Source organism: Anomaloglossus baeobatrachus, chromosome 3 (genome assembly GCF_048569485.1).
Source record: "Anomaloglossus baeobatrachus isolate aAnoBae1 chromosome 3, aAnoBae1.hap1, whole genome shotgun sequence".
Classification (NCBI taxonomy): Eukaryota; Metazoa; Chordata; class Amphibia; order Anura; family Aromobatidae; genus Anomaloglossus; species Anomaloglossus baeobatrachus.
The window spans coordinates 393,162,113-393,181,667 of NC_134355.1; the positions used below are offsets into that span (position 1 = coordinate 393,162,113).

The following is a 19,555-nucleotide window of genomic DNA, read 5'->3' on the forward strand; positions in this document are numbered from 1 at the left end:
GGGGGATTATTTTGATTTTTTTGTATAGCATTTTTTTTTATTTTTCATATCTTGAACTGTTTGTGGAGCACCCATAGACTTAAACATCCTAGCTGTCCACATATTACCCAGTGTGGTTCTAAAATGCCATTGCAGGATATGTAGCTACTTGAGATCGGGAGCAGGCAGGCAGCTGTCAGATAATGAAGGCAGAGGTGATTTATTACCATCTCTGTCTTCCTGATCACTGTATACACAGTGGAATGGGAAATCAGGACCCCTGTTACTGTAAATATTGGGACACCAAGCCATCAGATTATAGTTAATAAATATTTTAATGTGCCAAACTCTTTAAATATTGCTGTGTATATAGATTTATTGTTGAGTTCAATAACGACAGTATAAATCCATGATCAAAAAGCTCATTTAGTGTTGACTGCATGCAGCCAGAATTGAATTATCTGACTTCAAAGCAAGAAAAGCAAGGGACTTTCATTATCAGAAAAATACAGCTCCAACCATTCTTCAAATACATTTTAGACTTAATCGGCACATACCGTAAATGGATGTTTTATGCTGGATGAACAGTTTACCCCTATATCTGTGTAAAGGGAAGTAGGGTATTTGGACCTCTGTGGCATCGAAACAACTCATGAACGTATTGCCTTTCCTGGCCTTTATTAATAGTGTTTTAGAAGCAGTGTGTACATTTTTCACCGTAACATTTTTCCCACGTGAACAGTAAGTAAAATGTAATGACCACTAATTCTAATATGTCAAAGGTGTTGACACGTTAAACTGATCTCTGTTGGTTTAGCTATTGATACAGATGTTAGTCTAGAAAATGTTTTTAAAAACGTACACGTTCTCCTTTTGGACCTCTGTCACCTGGCCTTCCTGGCGCTCCCTGAAATATAAAAAGAGTTATTTATTTAAAAGATTTTGGAGAAAAAAAGAAAGAAAATTGCAACAGAAATGTTATTGTTTGTTCACTGAAGTTATTACAAGCAATGAAATTAAACATGACTCACCGTTGAACCTGGTAATCCATCATTTCCGTTTCTTCCCTAGAAATGATATATGGAATTTTAGTCGTTGAATTGCATTGCATAGCTGCACATGAGTTTTAGATCATCAGTTCTCCTTCCTCATCAAGCTATGAAAAAGCACACACTGTGTACCCAGTAAGGGTGATTATAGTGACTATTTATCAAAGTCTGCAAGTTGCAAAAACTGATAGAAATCTTGTATCACAAACAAAATAAAATTTATCTAAAATTGAGGGTTTTTTACCATGGAAATGTTACTTTATTTAGTAAATAGAGAAAAGCTTATGAGTGGAAATAATACAAAATGGAGTTCATATAATGCTTGCCTGTAGTCTTTGAGGAACTCCATTAAGTACACTGCAGTAAATAACACTATAATATAACTAGTAAAGGTATCCGTAATAATAACATTCTCAAATATATTATGGTTAAAATGTATTTGAGCAATAAAAATCTTTAGTTATCATTATTATTAGTGATGAGTGAGCACTAAATTGTTCGAGTGCTTGTTAATCGAATTGAGCAGGTCCAACGCTTGGACAGGCTCAATTTGAGTAACGAATATAATGGAAGTCAATGGGGAACTTTTTTTTTCTGCAGACCACCCTAGGAGGGCTGGGGGGCAGGAAATTTGCTGAAATGGAAGGAAACAGTGCTCAAATTGAATAGGAACAGCATGGGGAAGACACCCGGACACATCTCTGAATCCCAGATTGTTGCTGGGAAGTAAAGTAAAACATAATTTTTAAAAATAACATGGAGTCCTCCCCATTGACAACCAGCCAAGGTAAAGTATACAGCTGTGGACTGGTATTATCAGGTTGTGAAAGTCAATGGTTATTTGGCCAATCCAAGCCTAAAATTAGCAGCCTGCAGCCACTTCAGAATTGGTTGCATCAATTCTGGCCCTTTGCCTCACCTCTTTCCAATTGGACTAGTGCATTGGCAATCAGGGTATTAATTTTGGGGATTTATGTCAGCTGTGTAATTACAGCTGGCATCAGACATAATTGATGCACTAATTCTGATGCGACTACGGGCTGCTATTTTTAGGCTGGGCAGAGTCAAATAATTATGAGCCTTCCAGCCTGATAATATCAGCTACCAGTTGTCTGCTCTACCTAGCCATTTATGAAAAATACCGTTTTTTTTAAAATGATTTATTTATTTATTAGGTTGAACCAGGCTAAACAGTCTTTAGCCTGTTTAACCTAATAAATAAATAAATAAAATGGCTTCTAAAAGATGCCTTTCCATTACTAATCCCTGGACTTGATGCCAGCAGACAATTCACAGCTGACATCAACGGTAAAAATATTATTTTGATTGCCACCACACCAGAAAAAATCAGGAAGAGCTGGGCAAAGCTCCAGAATTGGCGCATTTGATGGATGCAGCTGTGGACTAGTATATTTAGGCTGGGAATAAATTGAGAGAACAAGGAATAGTGTGGAGGAGTCTTTATTCAAATATACTATTTTTTCCTGTGTGTGTTTTTTTTCTCTTTACACTTATTGTGTAAGTAATGGGAGTGTCTGATAGACGCCTCTCCATTACTAACCCGTGGGCTTGATGACATTACACAGCTGACATAAACCCCCAAAATGATTACCTTGATTGCCAATGCACTAGTGCAATTGGGAAAAGCCGAGGCAAATAGCCAGAACTGATGCAACTAATGGGTGCGCAAACTCTGGGGTGGCTGTAGGCTTCTAAATTTAGGCTGGGAAGGGCCAAATAAACATGAACCTTCAAGCCTGGTAATACCAGCCCACAGCTATCTACTTTACCTTGGCTAGTTATCAAAAATAAGAGGGACTCGACACTGTTTTTTAATTATTTATTTAATTATTAAGATAAACATGGCTGCAGGTGTACAACACTGCCTATATGGCTGCTCTAATCTAAGCTCTCCCTTCCACATCAACTCTCCCTAAACTGTTTCCAGAGGAGAGTGTGCCGAGCATCGCGCCCCCAGGTCTCATATAAGCCCTGATGACACATTGCAGCTGGCCACTCACAGTAATGTCAGTAGCCTACATGGCTGCGGTATTACAGTGTATGACAGGCAATCCCTGCATGTTGATTGGCTGTCTAACAGCTGTGAAACATGCAATTGAGGACTCAAGCTTTCACTCGAGCACCGCCTATTATCATTCAAGTAACAAGTGTACACAAGCACCAAGATGCTCAATCGAATATTGAGCAGTGGTGAGCACGCCCACTCATCACTTAGTATTACTATATTACAGTGCTTGAAAAAATATTTACACCCCATGAACTTTTCTACATTTTTTCATGTTACACCAAAAACGTAAATATATTTTTGGGGGAATTTTTGTGATATACCAACACTAACTAGCAAGGTTTTGTGAAGTAAAGGAAATAATACATGGTTTTCTTAATATTTAAACAAAATAAATCTAAAAATTGTGACATCCATTTGTATTCGACCCCACTCAGTAGTAATGAGCAAACTCGTTGATATTCGGGTTCGATGAAGCAGCACAGAATAAAAAAAAGTTGGGTTCGGCAGCCAAACTTGACCCCGGACAATGAACCCCATACAAGTCAATTAGGAAGAGAAGATCTGGGCCGTAAAATAGCTGAAGTAAGCGCTAGGGGGCTACAATTGGAAGTTTAAATGATGGTAAGAGCAGGAGAGCTATACATACATACGTGTTTCCCAGAGGATCACATTGCAGTCACACTCTCTTCCGAGCACGCTTATTAAGGGTCATCAATATTCACTGTTTCCCCTGTCCACTCTCTGTGCCCATGTTTTGTGATTGGTTGAAGACTGAAATACACACCCCCCCACCCTGTGTTCGTGCCTGTGATTGGTTATAGTCAGTTTGCTGTATGGTTGTGTAAACAGAAATAACTAAATAATTTAAAAAATGACGTGAGCTCCCACCATATTTTGATACCAGCATGGGTAAGCAACAGCTACAGGCTGCAGCTCCAAACTGTGAAATTTACTGTGGCTGGATATCAAAATAGAGGGGATCCTAGGACCTTTTTTAAATTATGTAAATAAATAATTTTTAAAAAATGGAGTTTGGTCCTTCCCATTTTTGATACCCAGCTAAAGTAAAGCAGACAGGTGGGAGCTTGTATTATCAGGATGCTAGGAGCCATGGATATTCACCTCCACAAGTACCATCCCACAGCTGACCAGAATTAGCACATCTCATTAGATTTACCAATCCTGGTACTTTACCTGACTCATTCCGATTGCCCTGGTGTGGTGGCAATCAGGGTAATTTAAGGGGTTAATGACAGCTGTGATTTGTCAAAAAATGATAGCTGTCATGATGCCCTGGATTAGAATTGGGAGGTGTCTATGAGACACCACCATTACTAAGCCTTGAAGTGAAAAGAAAAAAAACACCTACACAAAAAAAATATTTTTTTAAATATATTACACACACCCTCTTTCACCCCTTTAATAACACCCCAAACACCCCTGCAGATCCAATGTAATCCATATAAAGTCTCATGACGATCCTCAACTTTGCTACATCCAAAGGCTGCAGAGAGGGAAAACATGTTCACTCTGTAGGCTCCAGAAATCACTGACTGGTGATGTGGACACGGCTGTGAGCAGATGAAGTCACTCAGTTCACTATGGATAGTGGAATTCTAACACTGCACATCAGGCTGAAGACTATGCCCACTGACAAACATGGTGGGGATAGCATCATACTGTGGGGATGCTTCGCTTCAGCAGAGACAGGGAAGATGGTCATAGTTGATAGAGAGATGGATGGAGCTAAATACAGAGCAAACCTGAAGAAAAACCTGTTAGAGGCTGCAAAAGACTTGAGATTGCGGCCTAGATTCACCGTTCAGTAGGACAATGACTCTAAACATACTGCCAGAGCTACAATGGAATGCTTTAGATCAAAACATATTGCTGTACTTGAATGGCCCAGTCAAGGTCAAGACCTAACTCCCATTGAGAATATGTGGCAAGATTTAAAAATTGCGGTTTATAGATGGTCTCCATTAAACCTCACTGAGCTGGAGCTATTTTGCAAAGAAGAATGGAAAAAAAATTTCTGGCTCTAGATGTTCAAAGCTGGAGACATACCCCAAAAGACAAAAGGTGCTACTCAGCATGGCTTAATTCATAAGACACTTCAGGAAACTCTGGAGTTTATTTGCTGCAGTGTCTTGTGTGTAGTTTAATTGGACATTTCCTGAGCATTTTTGTAACAGTTTTAACCATCAGTGTTTTTTGCAGGGTTTTTTTATTTTATTAATTGTTACTTTCTAGTTGTTTTTGTCACTCAATTAATTAATGAAGAAACTTTTAACATTTTATTTTAGACAAAAACAATGCTAAAATGTTCCAAAAAAACTCCAACCAATCGTCTTGGTATTTTTTGAGCTGTCTTATTGACTTGTAAAGTATAGGTCATCTGCCAAGCGGAAAGTGGACAAAAGATTTTCTATTGCATTTACACTGCGTATTGCACCGCAGCGTAAATGCATGCGACCTGCGTCCCCAGCACAATCTATGACGATTGTGCATGAGACGTGCGCATGTTGCGTTTGAGAGCGCAGCGATTTGGATGCCAAAATTTTGTTCCAAATCGCTGCGTTGTAAAAAACAACATGTCAATTACTCCGTGCGTTTTGGATGCAGCTTCCACTCTGTCTATGGGAGAGGCTGCATCCAAAGCACATGAAGTTGGCTTTTTTTCTGCAGAAACACTGCATCCATTACACAGTGTTTCTGCAGCGATTTGAAGCGCGCATGTGCTGTCAAATTCCTGCAGAAATTTCTGCAGGGACATGACGCAACGTGCGCACATAGCCTAAAGGGGGCTTTACATGCTACGATATCGTTAATGTTTTATCGTTGGGGTCACATTGTTAGTGACGCACATCCGGCATCATTAATGATATTGCAGCGTGTGAAGCCCGCTTAAGAGTGGTTCAAAGACGTTTAGAAGCCTGAATATTCCCTCATCAAGTTTTTTTTTTTTTTTTACATAGAAATACATATGATCATTCTCACATCACGTGCACATACCCTAAGAAATGTTTTGAGTTATATTTAGGTCGAGTTTTAAAATGTTTATTAGATTTTGTAGAAATTTTACTATACATATCTGCAATACTGCCTTGAAAATGTTTTAATTATATTGCATTTTTTCTTTTCTATTTTGACCAATAGAAAAAAATACCACAAAATTCAATTTTGTGAACTGTAAAGTAAACAGAGAGAGACTCTGACCTAAGCTGGTAGGATCAGATTGGAAGTAAGAAATATATATTGATTTTAGCATTACAAGGGCCATCTCTATGTGCGAGTATTTGGTATTTTCTAAATTAGGGCTTTCTGATCTTGTCTGCTAATTTCTGCATGTTTGTGTGATGGAAGTCACTTTGAAGGTCAATGCTCTTAATGGTAATATGGACACTTTTATTTATTTATTTTTTTTAAATATTTGAAACCAGTGTAGTTGTGTATTCAAAATAGATATCTCATTAAGCAGGTATGATACTATGCAATACATTTTGTGATTTATGGTTCCTTCTAATTAATAACCCTCTATTCACACATTCATTATTGTTTGTGTCTGAAAAGTTGAGTTAGTTAAGATAAATGTATTCAGACCTACCCTGTTATCTGCTGGGTTGCCAAAAGTCCATACATTTATGGACAGACCGTAATACTCAGCTATTATCTGATGTTCGACAGAAAAAAGCTTGTCTATAATTTTTCAAGAAATTTTCAACAATGTACTGCTCATCTGCTAAAGAGGCTGCCATGCGCAGTACCAACAGCAGATGCTAGAATGTATGGGTTCCTGGTGGGTGTGACATAATTTCCGCCACGTGTGGGTGTCACTTCCGGTTCGGTGCACCACACACTGTTCGTCGTAATCGGAGTGACCAGGACTCAGAAGAGTTGTGATGTGCACACTCTATTTCTTCTTTAGCCCTCGTTCACTGCATTAATAAGAAGCTGCAGGTGAAAAGAGGCAAAGGGTGTTGTGAATTTGAGGGACTATAATGCTGTGGGTATGCCTGTGGTGACATTTTGCAGGGGAAGGGGGGTATATAATGTTAAGGGAATGTCTGTGGTGAGATTTGAGGGTCTATAATGCCTGTGTTTGGATTTGGGAGGTGTAGAAATTTGGAAGGATATCTGTGATGGGATTTGGATGGGATACGAGGCTTCTAGGACTCTTGTGGTGGGATTTTGGGGTATGTGCAATGCTGGGGAATGCCCGTGGTGTAATTTGGGTGTAACATTGCTTTAATCAGAACTGATTGGACTGTGCAGTGCTAAAGTCCCCTAGGAGGACTAGTAAAATAAATAAAAAATTTTCTTAAAAAATATGAAAAAATAAAAAAAAACTAAAAGTTCAAATCACCCCCCCTTTACACCCCATTGAAAATAAAACAGTTAAGCTATGTGCCCACGGGAGTTTGTACCTGCGGATATGTATGTCCTGCGCTTTTCCCGCAGCAGTTCGCCGGACTCTGCAGCTATTTTTAGCTGCGGTAGTACAGCGAAATAGCTGCGGTACACCTGCGGACATTCATGCGGCGGCTTACTTAAGGAAGTCCCGGCCTTTATCTCCATAGTGGAGAGCCGGGATTTCCGCAGGTAATTCCACAGAAATAATTGACATGCAATTACGTGCGGCTGCGGGACATCCGCAGCATGTTCCGCAGCCGCACGTATCTGCAGCATGGACACAGACACTCCCCATGTCTCATAGGATAACATGGGGAGTGTCTGTACATGCTGAAACTTGCGGATTTATCTGGAAAATCCAGAAAAATGTGGATTTTCCGTAGATAAATCCGCAGGTTTTTCTCCCGTGGGCACATAGCCTTAAAACAAATAAAACAATACCCATATTTGGTATAGCCACATTCAGAATGTATCAAAATCTGAAAAATTAATCCGACTGGTACACGGCATGGCGAGAAAAAAATTCCAAACACTACAATTACATTTTTTGTTCAACACAACATTTCTTTAAAATGCAATAACAGGTGATCAAAACATTGCACCTATGCAAAAATGGTATAATTAAAAACATCAGCTCATGATGCAAAAAATAAGCCATGACTGAGCCCCAGATCCCGAAAACCGAGAATGCAAAGGGTCTCAGAAAATATCGACAAAAGTATTATTGTTCTTTTTGGACAAATTTTGTATTTGTTTTCACCACTTAGATAAAAGTAAAAGTATATATGTTTGGTATCTACCAACTCATTCTGACCTGGGGAATCATACTGACATGTCAGTTTTAACATATAGTAAATGTGGTAAATAAAAAAAAAAAAAACATTTTCACTTTTTTCACTATTTCTCCACAGTTGGATTTTTTCCCGTTTTCCAGTACACTATATAGTAAATATAATGGTTTCATTCAAAAGTACAACTCGTAACACAAAAAATAAGTAATTATATGGCACCATTAACAGAAAAGTAAAAAAGTTATGGCTCTTGGAAGAAGTGGAGAAAAAAACGAAACTGAAAAACGGAATATGGCCCGGGGTGAAGGGGTTAAAAAACTGGTGACAGATTTCCTTTAAAAGAAGTGATATAAGATGGAACATGTGCACAGTGATCTTTTTATGAAGCAATTTTGTGGTGTTTTTCAGGTGGATGCTGGACGGACCTTGTCTCAAAATTATGTCATATGCACAAATCTTTAGATATTTACCGTAGTAGTTCTGTTCTCAGGTCTCTGTCACCTCGGTCAGTCCTGGACAGCCACTATTAATGATCAGTTGGTGATGAATTGCAGCCTTCAGACTGCTGTGTTCTCCCTATTATGTATGAGGTGATACTGCATTCAGATATGCCAAAGAAATAACACTCACTAACATACATTATCTTAAAAGGGTTCTCAGGGAATGTGATAAAAATTGACTTTTTTGTCACATATTTCAAACTGCAAACCATCCTAGTTACATGAGGTGATGGGGTGCACACTGAAGACGCACAGCCCAACAAGTGTCTCAACTGCCAAAGGAGCATTATTGTGAACAGGAGCAGGGCTGTGACATGAGAAAAATAAATCTCTCTGCTGACTGAGAATAACTGATCTTTTTTCTTCTGCTTCATTCTCCATCGTGCTTATTTGTATATCTATTCTGTTCAGTCAGCCTGACAGTGTTACAGCAGGGGACAGAGATTGTCTGAGCAGAAGGACTGAGGGTGGAGACAAAAACCCTCTTAGTGACGTAAGTTTGATCACTATGCTGCTCCTCTGACAGTTTTCACATTTCTCTAGCGGTGTTTAAAGTTCGCCACCTGGCCTGATATGTAATAAGGATGGGATGTAATTTGGGCCAATTTTATCACATTCTCAGATAACCCCTTTAAGATAGTGGACAATAGTGTACCGTCACACTAAACGATGTACCAGCGATTCCGACCATGATGCGACCTGGTCAAGATCGCTGGTACATCGCTACAGAGTTGCTAGTGAGCTGTCAAACAGTCAGATCTTCCCAACGATGCAGCAATGATATGGCAGTCGCTGGGACCCTGTCACATAGCACGATTCAAATCTTGATTAGTAACATACATGCGTGCATCTACATTGCCTTTTCCGCGCCCCCTCTGCTCAGATTGGTGGTCATACCTGCGTTGTGACTGGGCGGCCTTGCCTTTAGAGAAGGCAACATAATAGCGCCTCCATCCTTCTCCATCCTTGTCCATCCTACAGTCCCGATGCAGAATGGACTGTATTACGATCTGCTACTACACGCGGTCCGGGACAAGTGAATTCAGCCCTCTGAAATGTACTGCGATCTACAAGCCAGAACAGAGGATGGAAGCAGCCAATCCAAACGCAGTAGTGATCACCAATCGGAACAGAGAGGGCGCGGAAAACAACGAAGATGTACGCCTACGTGAGTCGCGAACGAGGTCGTTGGGTAAGGTGTCAAACACACCGACGCGTGCTGCCCTGCGGGAGCCTGATGACCAAAAAATGATCCAGAACAGTGTGTAACAATCAGCGATTTCACAGCAGGGGCCAGGTCGCTGCTTAGTGTCACACACAGCGAGATCGCTAATGAGGTCACTGGTACGTCACAAAACCTGTCACTCAGCAGTGATCTCGCTATGTGAGAAGTACCCCTTAGAATGCTGTATCACCCTATAGATAATAAGGAGAACCAAGTAGCCTGAAAGCGATTATCAGTCATCACCTGATCATTAAAAGTGGTTGTCCAGGATGGACCAATATGACAGAGACTGGAGAACAGAAATACTAAATATAAACCACTCTACTAAATCAGGCAACAACACACAAAATAATAAAATATATGGATTAAAGGAAGAATGAAATTACAAAGCTTCTCATGTTTCATGTTTTATCATGTTAAACATGGATGGCACACGGATGTCATCCATGCTGCCGGTGAAACACGGGCATTTCTCCAGGTGGATCACACAGATACATGAGTGGTTCACATGGACACTTGGTTCATGTGAAAACACAGAAGTTTGAAGATCCCCATAGATTTTAATGAGGGTCCGTGTGAACATGTCTTCAGTACATGTGAAATCGTATGCCACATGTACTGGAAATACAGGTGTGTGAAGGGGGCCTGATATAGGGGCAGAGGGTCTGATTCTAGTGATCTATCACTTACAGGATTGCTTGGTGTAGTTCTGATTCCTAATTTCTCTGTTCTAAATGTAGCAGTGGTCAGAAAGCTGAGCTGTATGAAACCCCACTCACACCCCTGACTCTCAGCTTCCTCTATACACCGTGAATAATCATAAAGCTGTTACTCAGTGGCGTGGCAGAGTTATGCAGATTAGCTGGACTGGTCTGCATGTAAAATCTAATCAGGCAGTGATAATCTCTTGCTGATAAAACACTGATTTTATTGAAACTATGGCACAAACCATAAAAAGTGACACATTGTTGTAGTCAGGGTCTGTTGCCCTATGTTATGCTACTCTCAGAATAAATATCAAAAGCCTGCTGACATATTCCCTTTTTTCAAAGTATAAAATGTAATATGTGGCAAATAGTCTTATGCCTGCTTTACACGAGACGACCAATTGTGCGATTTCATGATCGATCGTACCCACCCCCGTCGTTTGTGCGTCACGGGCAAATCGCTGCCCGTGTCGCACAAAGTCGTGAAACCCCCGTCACACATACTTATCTGCTGAGTGACCTCGCTGTGGGAGGCGAACATCCTCTTCCTAAAGGGGGAGGGACGTTCGGCGTCAAAGCGAATGAAACAATTTTTTTAAAACTGAGCGACGAGTATACGACTCACGATTTGTGAGTGATTCTGCGTCACTCAGAGGTGTCACACGAGACGACGTCGTGAACGATGCCGGATGTGCGTCACAAAAACCGTGACCCCAACGATGCATCGCACGATAGCTAGTCTCGTGTAAAGCCCGCATTATACCTGGAGCCTCTACCCCTCTCCATTCTTACTATTATTAATACATCAATAAAAGCTTTGTTTAAAAGGAATATGTCACAAGGTGTTTGCCACCTAATCTGAAAGCAGCATAGGAGTAGGTATGTGCAAATGATGTAATTTTGAAGCATGGTCCATTCGGCATCCACCTGAAAAACAACCACAAAATTTCTTCATAAAATGAACACTGTGCACTTGTTCCATCTTATATTACTTCTTTTAAAGGGAATCTGTCACCAGGTGTTTGCCACCTAATCTGAGAACAGCATAATGTAGGGGTAGAGATTTTGATTCCAGCGATATTTCACTGACTTGGCGGATTAGTATAATTTTGATAAAATAACTTTTTAATCAACAGTAGATTATCATTAGAGGACTACTTGGTGTGCTGCCAGGTAGTCCAGCATATTCATGAGCTCTGTATAACTGCTAGATCTGCAGCAGAGGAAACAGTGATTTTGTCAAAATGACAGCAAACAGCTTAGTAAGTGACACATTGCTGGAATCAGGGTCTCTGTCTCTACATTATGCTGCTCTCAGATGGGGGAGCAAAAACCCTTTAAGAGGAACCTATAAACAGATTCAAGCTGTTTAAAGGGAACTTGTCACCTGATTCATGATGCCCAAACAGTGACCGTCATGAATCCAGAGCTTTGCTGCATAACTGGAAGGTATATATGTCTCTAAAACGCTATAGCATTTCAGAAAAAAATGGATTTTGTAGATGTGGATGTAGTGAGAGACCTGTCAATCACCCGCAGCAGTGCTGGAAAGAAGGAAGTCTTGTCTCTGGCTATGATTTCCAGACGGATTTTCTACCTATAATTTCTATGAAATACTTTTCTGAAAAGCGTTTTAGGCTAAATTCACACTTCGTTGTTTTGCATCAGTCACAATCCGTAGCCTTGAGGAATTACGGTATCCTGCAAAATATTTTGCAGGAATCCTGTTTTTCCCCATAGGCTTCTATTAGTGATGGATTGTGACTGATGATGCTGTGTTGCATCCGCTCCGTCGCGGTCAGTCGTTTTTTAACTGACTGCCGGGCGGGAGCAACGCAGCATGTAATGTTTTTTGAGCAGCGCGATCCGTAGGATTTCGCTGCGCATGCGCTCTCTGGCTCCCCGCCCCCGTAACCAGGATAAACATCGGGTAACCAAGCAATGCGCTTTGGTTAGTTACCCGATATTTACAGGTGTTACGGGTGCAGGGAGCCTGCACTAAGCTGGTATCCAAGATAAATATCAGGTAACCAAGCAAAAAGTGCTTTGCTTTTACCCGATATTTACCCTGGATACAGTGTGCAAAGAGGCTGACACTTCACCACTCGGTTCCGCCCCCTCCCGCACTCCGCATGTGTTCACACACACACAAACTCACACACACACTCACACTCACACACACACACACACACACTCACTCACTTGTCCCCAGCCCTGCAGTCCCCGCGGCACTGACGTCCTCAGCTCCACGGCTCTGCTCGGCTCCGCCCCCTCCCGCACTCCGCATGTACACACGCATGTAGACACACACACACACACACACACACACACACATACACACATACACACACACTCACCTGTCCCCAGCCATGCAGACCGCGGCACTGACGTCCTCAGCTCCGCCCCCTGAACTCCGCCCCCCAAACTCCGCCCCCGAATTCCGCCCCCCGTACACAACGTAGTCCGACAAAGAAATTCTTTTCTTTGTCACCGTTGTCATCCGTTGTACAACGCATCAGTCACATGCGTCAAGCAACGCATGTGACTGATGCAAAACAACGGAAGTGTGAACTTAGCCTTAGACAAAACTTAAGGAATTGCAGCTAGACTCTGACGCAGAAGCAAGGACATATCATTGGTGCAACCTGTGCGGTCGCACAGGGGCCCGAGGGGGAAGGGGGCCAATTTCTACCAGAAAAGCAGGTGGAATTGTGCATTATGATGAGATCTTGGACTCCAAAGGGCCCATATATTGTTCTTGCACAGGGGCCCTCTTCAGGCTGTGTTATGGGCATATCTTCCTGCTATTTCTCAGCAGAGCAAACTACAGTTTGAGAAATCTATTCATTTTCTGATTTATATCTCCTCTTCTGATACAAGTAGACATTGCCGTGGTTCTACACAACCTGATTATCATATAACATAGTACCTGTGTCTTATCGTTTTAGTGCTTTTGCCAGTTTTCTTCTGAGTGTCTCGGTGCACTCCCTGGATGCTGCCACAGAAGCGCTTTTTGGATGATTTACAGTCTTGTTCAGTCTTCTTTTGTTGGCCTTAATACTTGCTTCCACGTCCATGGAGATAATCTGAGGCTCCATATTATCTTCTTTGCTTCCTTTTTACACTGTCTCTAGGAGACTCCATGTGCTCATTTAGATTATTTGTATAGAGACCAGAAGGCACCTTTAATTGCTCTCACTATATGAAACATCACTCCACAGGATCAGTAACAAAGCCGATCTTTTGGCAAGGATGATACATCACTGTTTGATATCAAAGTGAACTTCCTTCAGCACAAATCTAACACCATTCCTGACTTTATGATCTCTGTCAGTGAAGCAGAGGTAACGGCAGTGGGCTCTAGTAGTACTTTGAAACCATACTATATATATGGATTAGTCCTGACTCTTTTTTTCCCTTTTCTGCTTTCGCTTCATCTGCCATACTGTGCCCAGAAGTGTTACGTCTTCTCCTACTGACATTTCTTGCATAGCTAATCCCTTCACTAAAATCCTCAAACATGCTACATTTACCCCAGCCTTCTCTGCCTGGATTCATATTACTCTTCATTATTTCTACAGTACTAAAGTTCAGATCAAAAATTCACCAACTATTTTATCTTAATGCCTGATGTATGATATCCTGCATTACACTATCTTCTGCATCCCTGACAACATTATACATATTTAAAGCTCAGGGAGCCCTATAAACTCCATGGACCCAACCAAAACACCAATGTAGTCCAGAAACAATCCTACACATTGTCTTACGCAAACATGTAACAGATAACCCACTAAACAAAGCATGACAATGACAACATATCACCATAAAACATTATAGGTTTCATTAGTAAACATATAGAATATATATTATATATATTATAGTATATATACATATACTAGCTGTAGTACCCGGGCGTTGCCCAGGATAGTAACTGTCTCTCTTTCTCTCTCCCAGTCTCTGTCTGTGTGTCGCTGTCTGTCTGTCTGTCTGTGTCTTTCTTTGTCTGTCTGTGTCTATGTCTCTGTCTGTCTGTTTCTATCTCTCTGTCTGTATTTTTATCAGTCTATCTGTTTCCAGCTCTGTGTCTGTCTGTGTCTCTCTATCTCTGTGTCTGTCTCTATGTGTGTCTGTCTGTCTTTTTCTTTCCCCGTCTGTCTCTTTCCCCATCTGTCTTTGTCTGTCTCTTTCCAGGTCTGTCTCTTTGCCTGTCTGTCTCTTTGCCCATCTGTCTCTTTGCCTGTCTGTCTCTTTGCCCGTCTGTCTCTTTCCAGGGTTGTCTCTTTGCCCATCTGTCTCTTTCCAGGGCTGTCTCTTTGCCTGTCTGTCTCTTTGCCTGTCTGTCTCTTTGCCCGTCTGTCTCTTTCCAGGGTTGTCTCTTTGCCCAGCTGTCTCTTTCCAGGGTTGTCTCTTTGCCCGGCTATCTCTTTGCCCGTCTGTCTCTTTGCCCGTCTGTCTCTTTGCCCATCTGTCTCTTTCCAGGGTTGTCTCTTTGCCCGTCTGTCTCTTTCCAGGGTTGTTTCTTTGCCCATCTGTCTTTTTCCAGGGCTGTCTCTTTGCCCGTCTATCTCTTTGCCCATCTGTCTCTTTGCCCGGTTGTCTCTTTGCCTGGCTGTCTCTTTCCAGGGCTGTCTCTTTCCAGGGCTGTTTCTTTGCCCATCTATCTCTTTGCCCGTCTATCTCTTTGCCCATCTATCTCTTTGCCTGTCTCTTTGCCCATCTGTCTCTTTCCAAGGCTGTCTCTTTCCAGGGCTGTCTCTTTCCAGGGCTGTCTCTCTCCAGGTCTGTCTCTTTACACATCTGTCTCTTTGCCCATCTATCTCTTTGCCTGTCTCTTTGCCCATCTGTCTCTTTCCAAGGCTGTCTCTTTCCAGGGCTGTCTCTTTCCAGGGCTGTCTCTCTCCAGGTCTGTCTCTTTACACATCTGTCTCTTTGGCCATCTATCTCTTTGGCCGTCTGTCTCTTTGCCCATCTGTCTCTTTGCCCGTCTGTCTCTGTCTGTCTCTTTTCACGTCTGTCTCTGTCTGTGTCTCTGTCTGTCTCTCTCTGTCTCTCTCTATCCGTCTCACCACCGACATGGAGGCAGGATGGAGGCAGGATTTTGGTGAATAACTGTAAAGCGCAGGGTTAAATTTTCCTGTCAAAACATAGTCTATGACGTTCCCTGGGTCACATAGGATGTCGGGGCAAAATTTCGTGATTGTAAATGCGACGGTGCGGATTCCTTTAGCGGACACACACACACACACACACACACACATACATACACTGAGCTTTATATATTTTATATATATATATATATATATATATATAATATATATATATATATCATGATGCAGTGGGGGGAATCACATGTGTGGGATGGTATGATGTATCCCCCAAAATGCGAACGGAAACCTATTAATCTCTTTAGAGTGCAGGACAGTGGTCACTCCGCTCCCTCCGGGCCAGGTTTTGCATGTGGCTCATGGTCACGGATTCCATTTAAAAAGTCTCTGCAGAGCAGGGAGCTCTGGATGTGTTTGGCCTGCAAGCTGCAGAGCTGTCGTTTGTCTCATGATCTCCATGTGGTGGTGTGAGCCATCTTTGTTGGAGCACATGTGCAGGAGAGTATTTTGGGTTGCAGAGCCAGCAAGGGCTCTGAGAAATCCAGGGAACTGCAGAGTCTCCTGAGGCTCTGGACTGTCAGCAGGTGCCACTGAACGGAGCAGTTCCTAGGACCTGGCTGGTGAGCCCAGTGAATCTCCCTGGACATCTGGACTCGAGGGAGCCAGACTTACAGCCTGCAGAGCATCCAGCAGGTAAACCTCAAGAAAGGGGTTTATGTGATTAACAGAAGTTAATGTGTAAAGGTCGTGTGGAAACCTTCAGTGACATACTTTGCAGAGTCCGCAGTGTGTGTGGACGGATCTGCGGTAGAAACAGACTGTGGGGTCATAAATGTTTCTTTGAACTGGGTGGACATATCCACCCACTTATCTGTTCTCAGTAAAAAGCCAAGGAAAGGCTATTTTGTGTTATGTGATCTGGTGCGGCTCATGAGAATGTGAATAATTCACCTGGATTGTTTAAGTGACAAAGTGCTTATTTTTTTTTTACATACGAGTGACATCATAGACAAAAAATAAATATGTAAGTACAGAAAGTATAGCGTAAATAGTAGGAATAGATCTAATAGTCCATGATGGCAGCCATTCTAATGGAACCACATATATAGTGAAACCGTAAATTTATATAATACAAAGTCAAATATAATAATACCAAAAAAGGAGAGGAGGATCAGCACTTCTGTGCCGCCCCCAAGTCAGCAGACGGGCTGCTCGGATCCGGATTTGCAGTGGCTCGAGGGGTTTCCGGACCCGGGGGTCGCGCGAACACTCAAATTAAAGGGGCGTATATGTACGGGGATTGCTGTGGATACTTCGTGATGCCACCCACGGTGTGTGGTAATATGGAGTATCACCGCTGCTGTTAGAAAGCACCCGGGGCGATGGAGTGGCAGCTGGTTGTTTATCCCCTCCGTGGGTAGGGGTGGATGCTCCGGGGCTCAGTGTCCAGGATATGGGAGTGATGTAGGCCAGAGGTGGTGCGCCGGGCTGGACCGGGGAATGTTGGTGTACTCACTGTTGAATAATTGCACACAAGTCTGTTGGTAAACAAAGGTTTCAGTGGCCGGCTGCCGCGTTCGGGTGTACTCAGGTCCCACACCCTGCTGGTGTACCAATGTCCCTTCCTCCGGCACTCTGTAACTTTCTCAATTCTGGACAATCCCATATGGAATGGGGAAGTCCGCTCCCGAAGCTGTTGTGGTTGGGAGTCGTGCCCGTGAAAACTGACCCTTGGGATCTCAGTGGGTGTTTGCGGATACCCTATACCCCGCGGTGGGCTGCTGTTTCGCTCTATCTGGGCTAACACTTTGGAACAACGTCTGGAACCTTACTCCCGGCCTGGTTAATTAGAGAAGTGACTTGCAACCGTCTTCTAACTAGGGTCCAGGTACCTCGCCTGTGCACTGTTTCCGGACCGGATCTCCGCTGTCGGTACTGGCGGGCTCCAACCCTGTCCCGGTCCACTTGGACTTTCCGCGACCGGACTCTCATCGCCTTTGGACATGGTCCACTGCTTGCCACCTAGCCAGTAGATCAGGGCCACTACCCAGGCTACCTGCACTAGGCACAGACTCAAACTCGCCGCCACAGTCTGTCACTGTCACTGACTACTCTCTCTGGTTTCCTCCCCCGGTTCCTCAAGACTCCTAGGTGGGCATTCCCAATCCACCTGGTCCTGCCCACTGGTGTGTCCTTCCTACCCTGAGGGGGTGGCTAGGATTTTGTGGCAGATGATACTAGATGTGGGATAGTGTTATGTCGGGTGAATTGTTCCTCTGTGACCACCTGGCGGCGCCAGGGCGTCCCACTTCCAATTATGTGTTCAATCTTTATTGGTTAAACTAGAGGAAAGTGGTAAGTCACAATGTACTGTAAGCCCAACACATGTTTTGCATAATGTGCTTCATCAGGGACTATACTTAATATTTACTGTATACTTTCTGCACTTCCGTATATGTGTTTGCCCTTGATGTCATTCATATGTAAATGTATATGACATGAAAGTCTATTATGTTTTCTGCTATGAGATAAACCAGGTCAATCAATGTGCAGAGTATTTATAAAGGATGGTGTCTTAAGGAGTATGGTGGAATAGTTCACATATAAAGAGTCTTCCTAGTTCAATACATTGCTTTTAACAAGTTAGTGTTCTTGGACAGAACCTACTTTCTACTCTGTCTGCACCAAAGAGATAAAATAAAACCTCTTCATATTTTACCCCATAACTAGAATATCAGTAATGAGAAGATTCCAGGCTATTTTTCATTATTCCAAACATATAATACTTATTATTTTCGGGTCTGTATCCTGATAACTTTTCTTGCTACTTCATTCAAGCATGTTATATCATGTTCCTTACATCCAAATAATTCTTAATTAACTTGTCATTTTTCCTGTAAAATAAGCAGAAACCTGACCAAGATGTAATGAAGGCAAAATAGTCAATATTAGAAGTCAATGGAATCTGCATTGATTTGTTATGATCTGTTACTCACAGGATGTATCCTAACGTTTGCTGCTCTATTGAGAAGGCAAGCCAAGACAATATCTTAGAGTAAGGCAGTTAAATATTAGTATGATCTGGAAAACTAATGAACTTATTCAGCAGTGTATGATGTCAAACGTCACCTGGTATCTCAGAACTATGCACTCAGATGGACAGGCTGAAGAAGGCCTTTTACTGAAGAATAGCACTCTCCCTCCTACATGTCAGGTATATGACTGTGAACCAACTGGGCACCGACAGCCTTGATAGACATTTCATATAAACCACAGAAATTTGATAAAATCACAGTTTTATCTGTGGCACATCCACTGTTTCTATAAATGCTGAGCTCTGTATGACTCCTCCTACTCCACAGATTGGCAACTTTATGTGTATACTGTGCATATGCAGAAAGCTGCCAATCAGTGGTGGAGGTGGAATTATACAGAGATGATGAATATGCAGGACTCCATGGCAATAGGTATACTAGTCTTACTAGTGATAATCTCCTGCAGATAAGACTATGATTTGATCAAAACTACAGCAAGCAGCCAAGAAATTGACATAGCTGCAATCAGTGTCTCTGTCTCTACATTCTGTCATTCTGAGACTGAGTGGCAAAAACCTGGTGACAGATTCCTTTTAAGTCCAGTATTGCATCTCTGCTCTATTAAAGTGAATGGAGCTGTGCTGCAGTGCTAAACACAATCTGGGAACAGATGCGGCAATGCTTTTGGAAGAAATCAGTCATGTTTTGTTTTTTTTATT

General features: G+C 42.2%; 1 protein-coding gene across 2 annotated transcripts in view; it reads right to left on the bottom strand.

Moving 5' to 3' along the window:
* Positions 1–19,555, bottom strand: part of COL19A1 (collagen type XIX alpha 1 chain) — a 1,307,565-nt gene that overhangs the window by 126,374 nt on the left and 1,161,636 nt on the right. For both annotated transcript variants that reach the window (XM_075340245.1, XM_075340246.1), the window contains exons 46-47: positions 1,011–1,046; positions 842–886 (exon numbers count right to left, since the gene is read on the bottom strand). In XM_075340245.1, the coding sequence (XP_075196360.1) occupies positions 842–886; positions 1,011–1,046 (81 nt within the window). The remainder of the gene's footprint in view (positions 1–841; positions 887–1,010; positions 1,047–19,555) is intronic.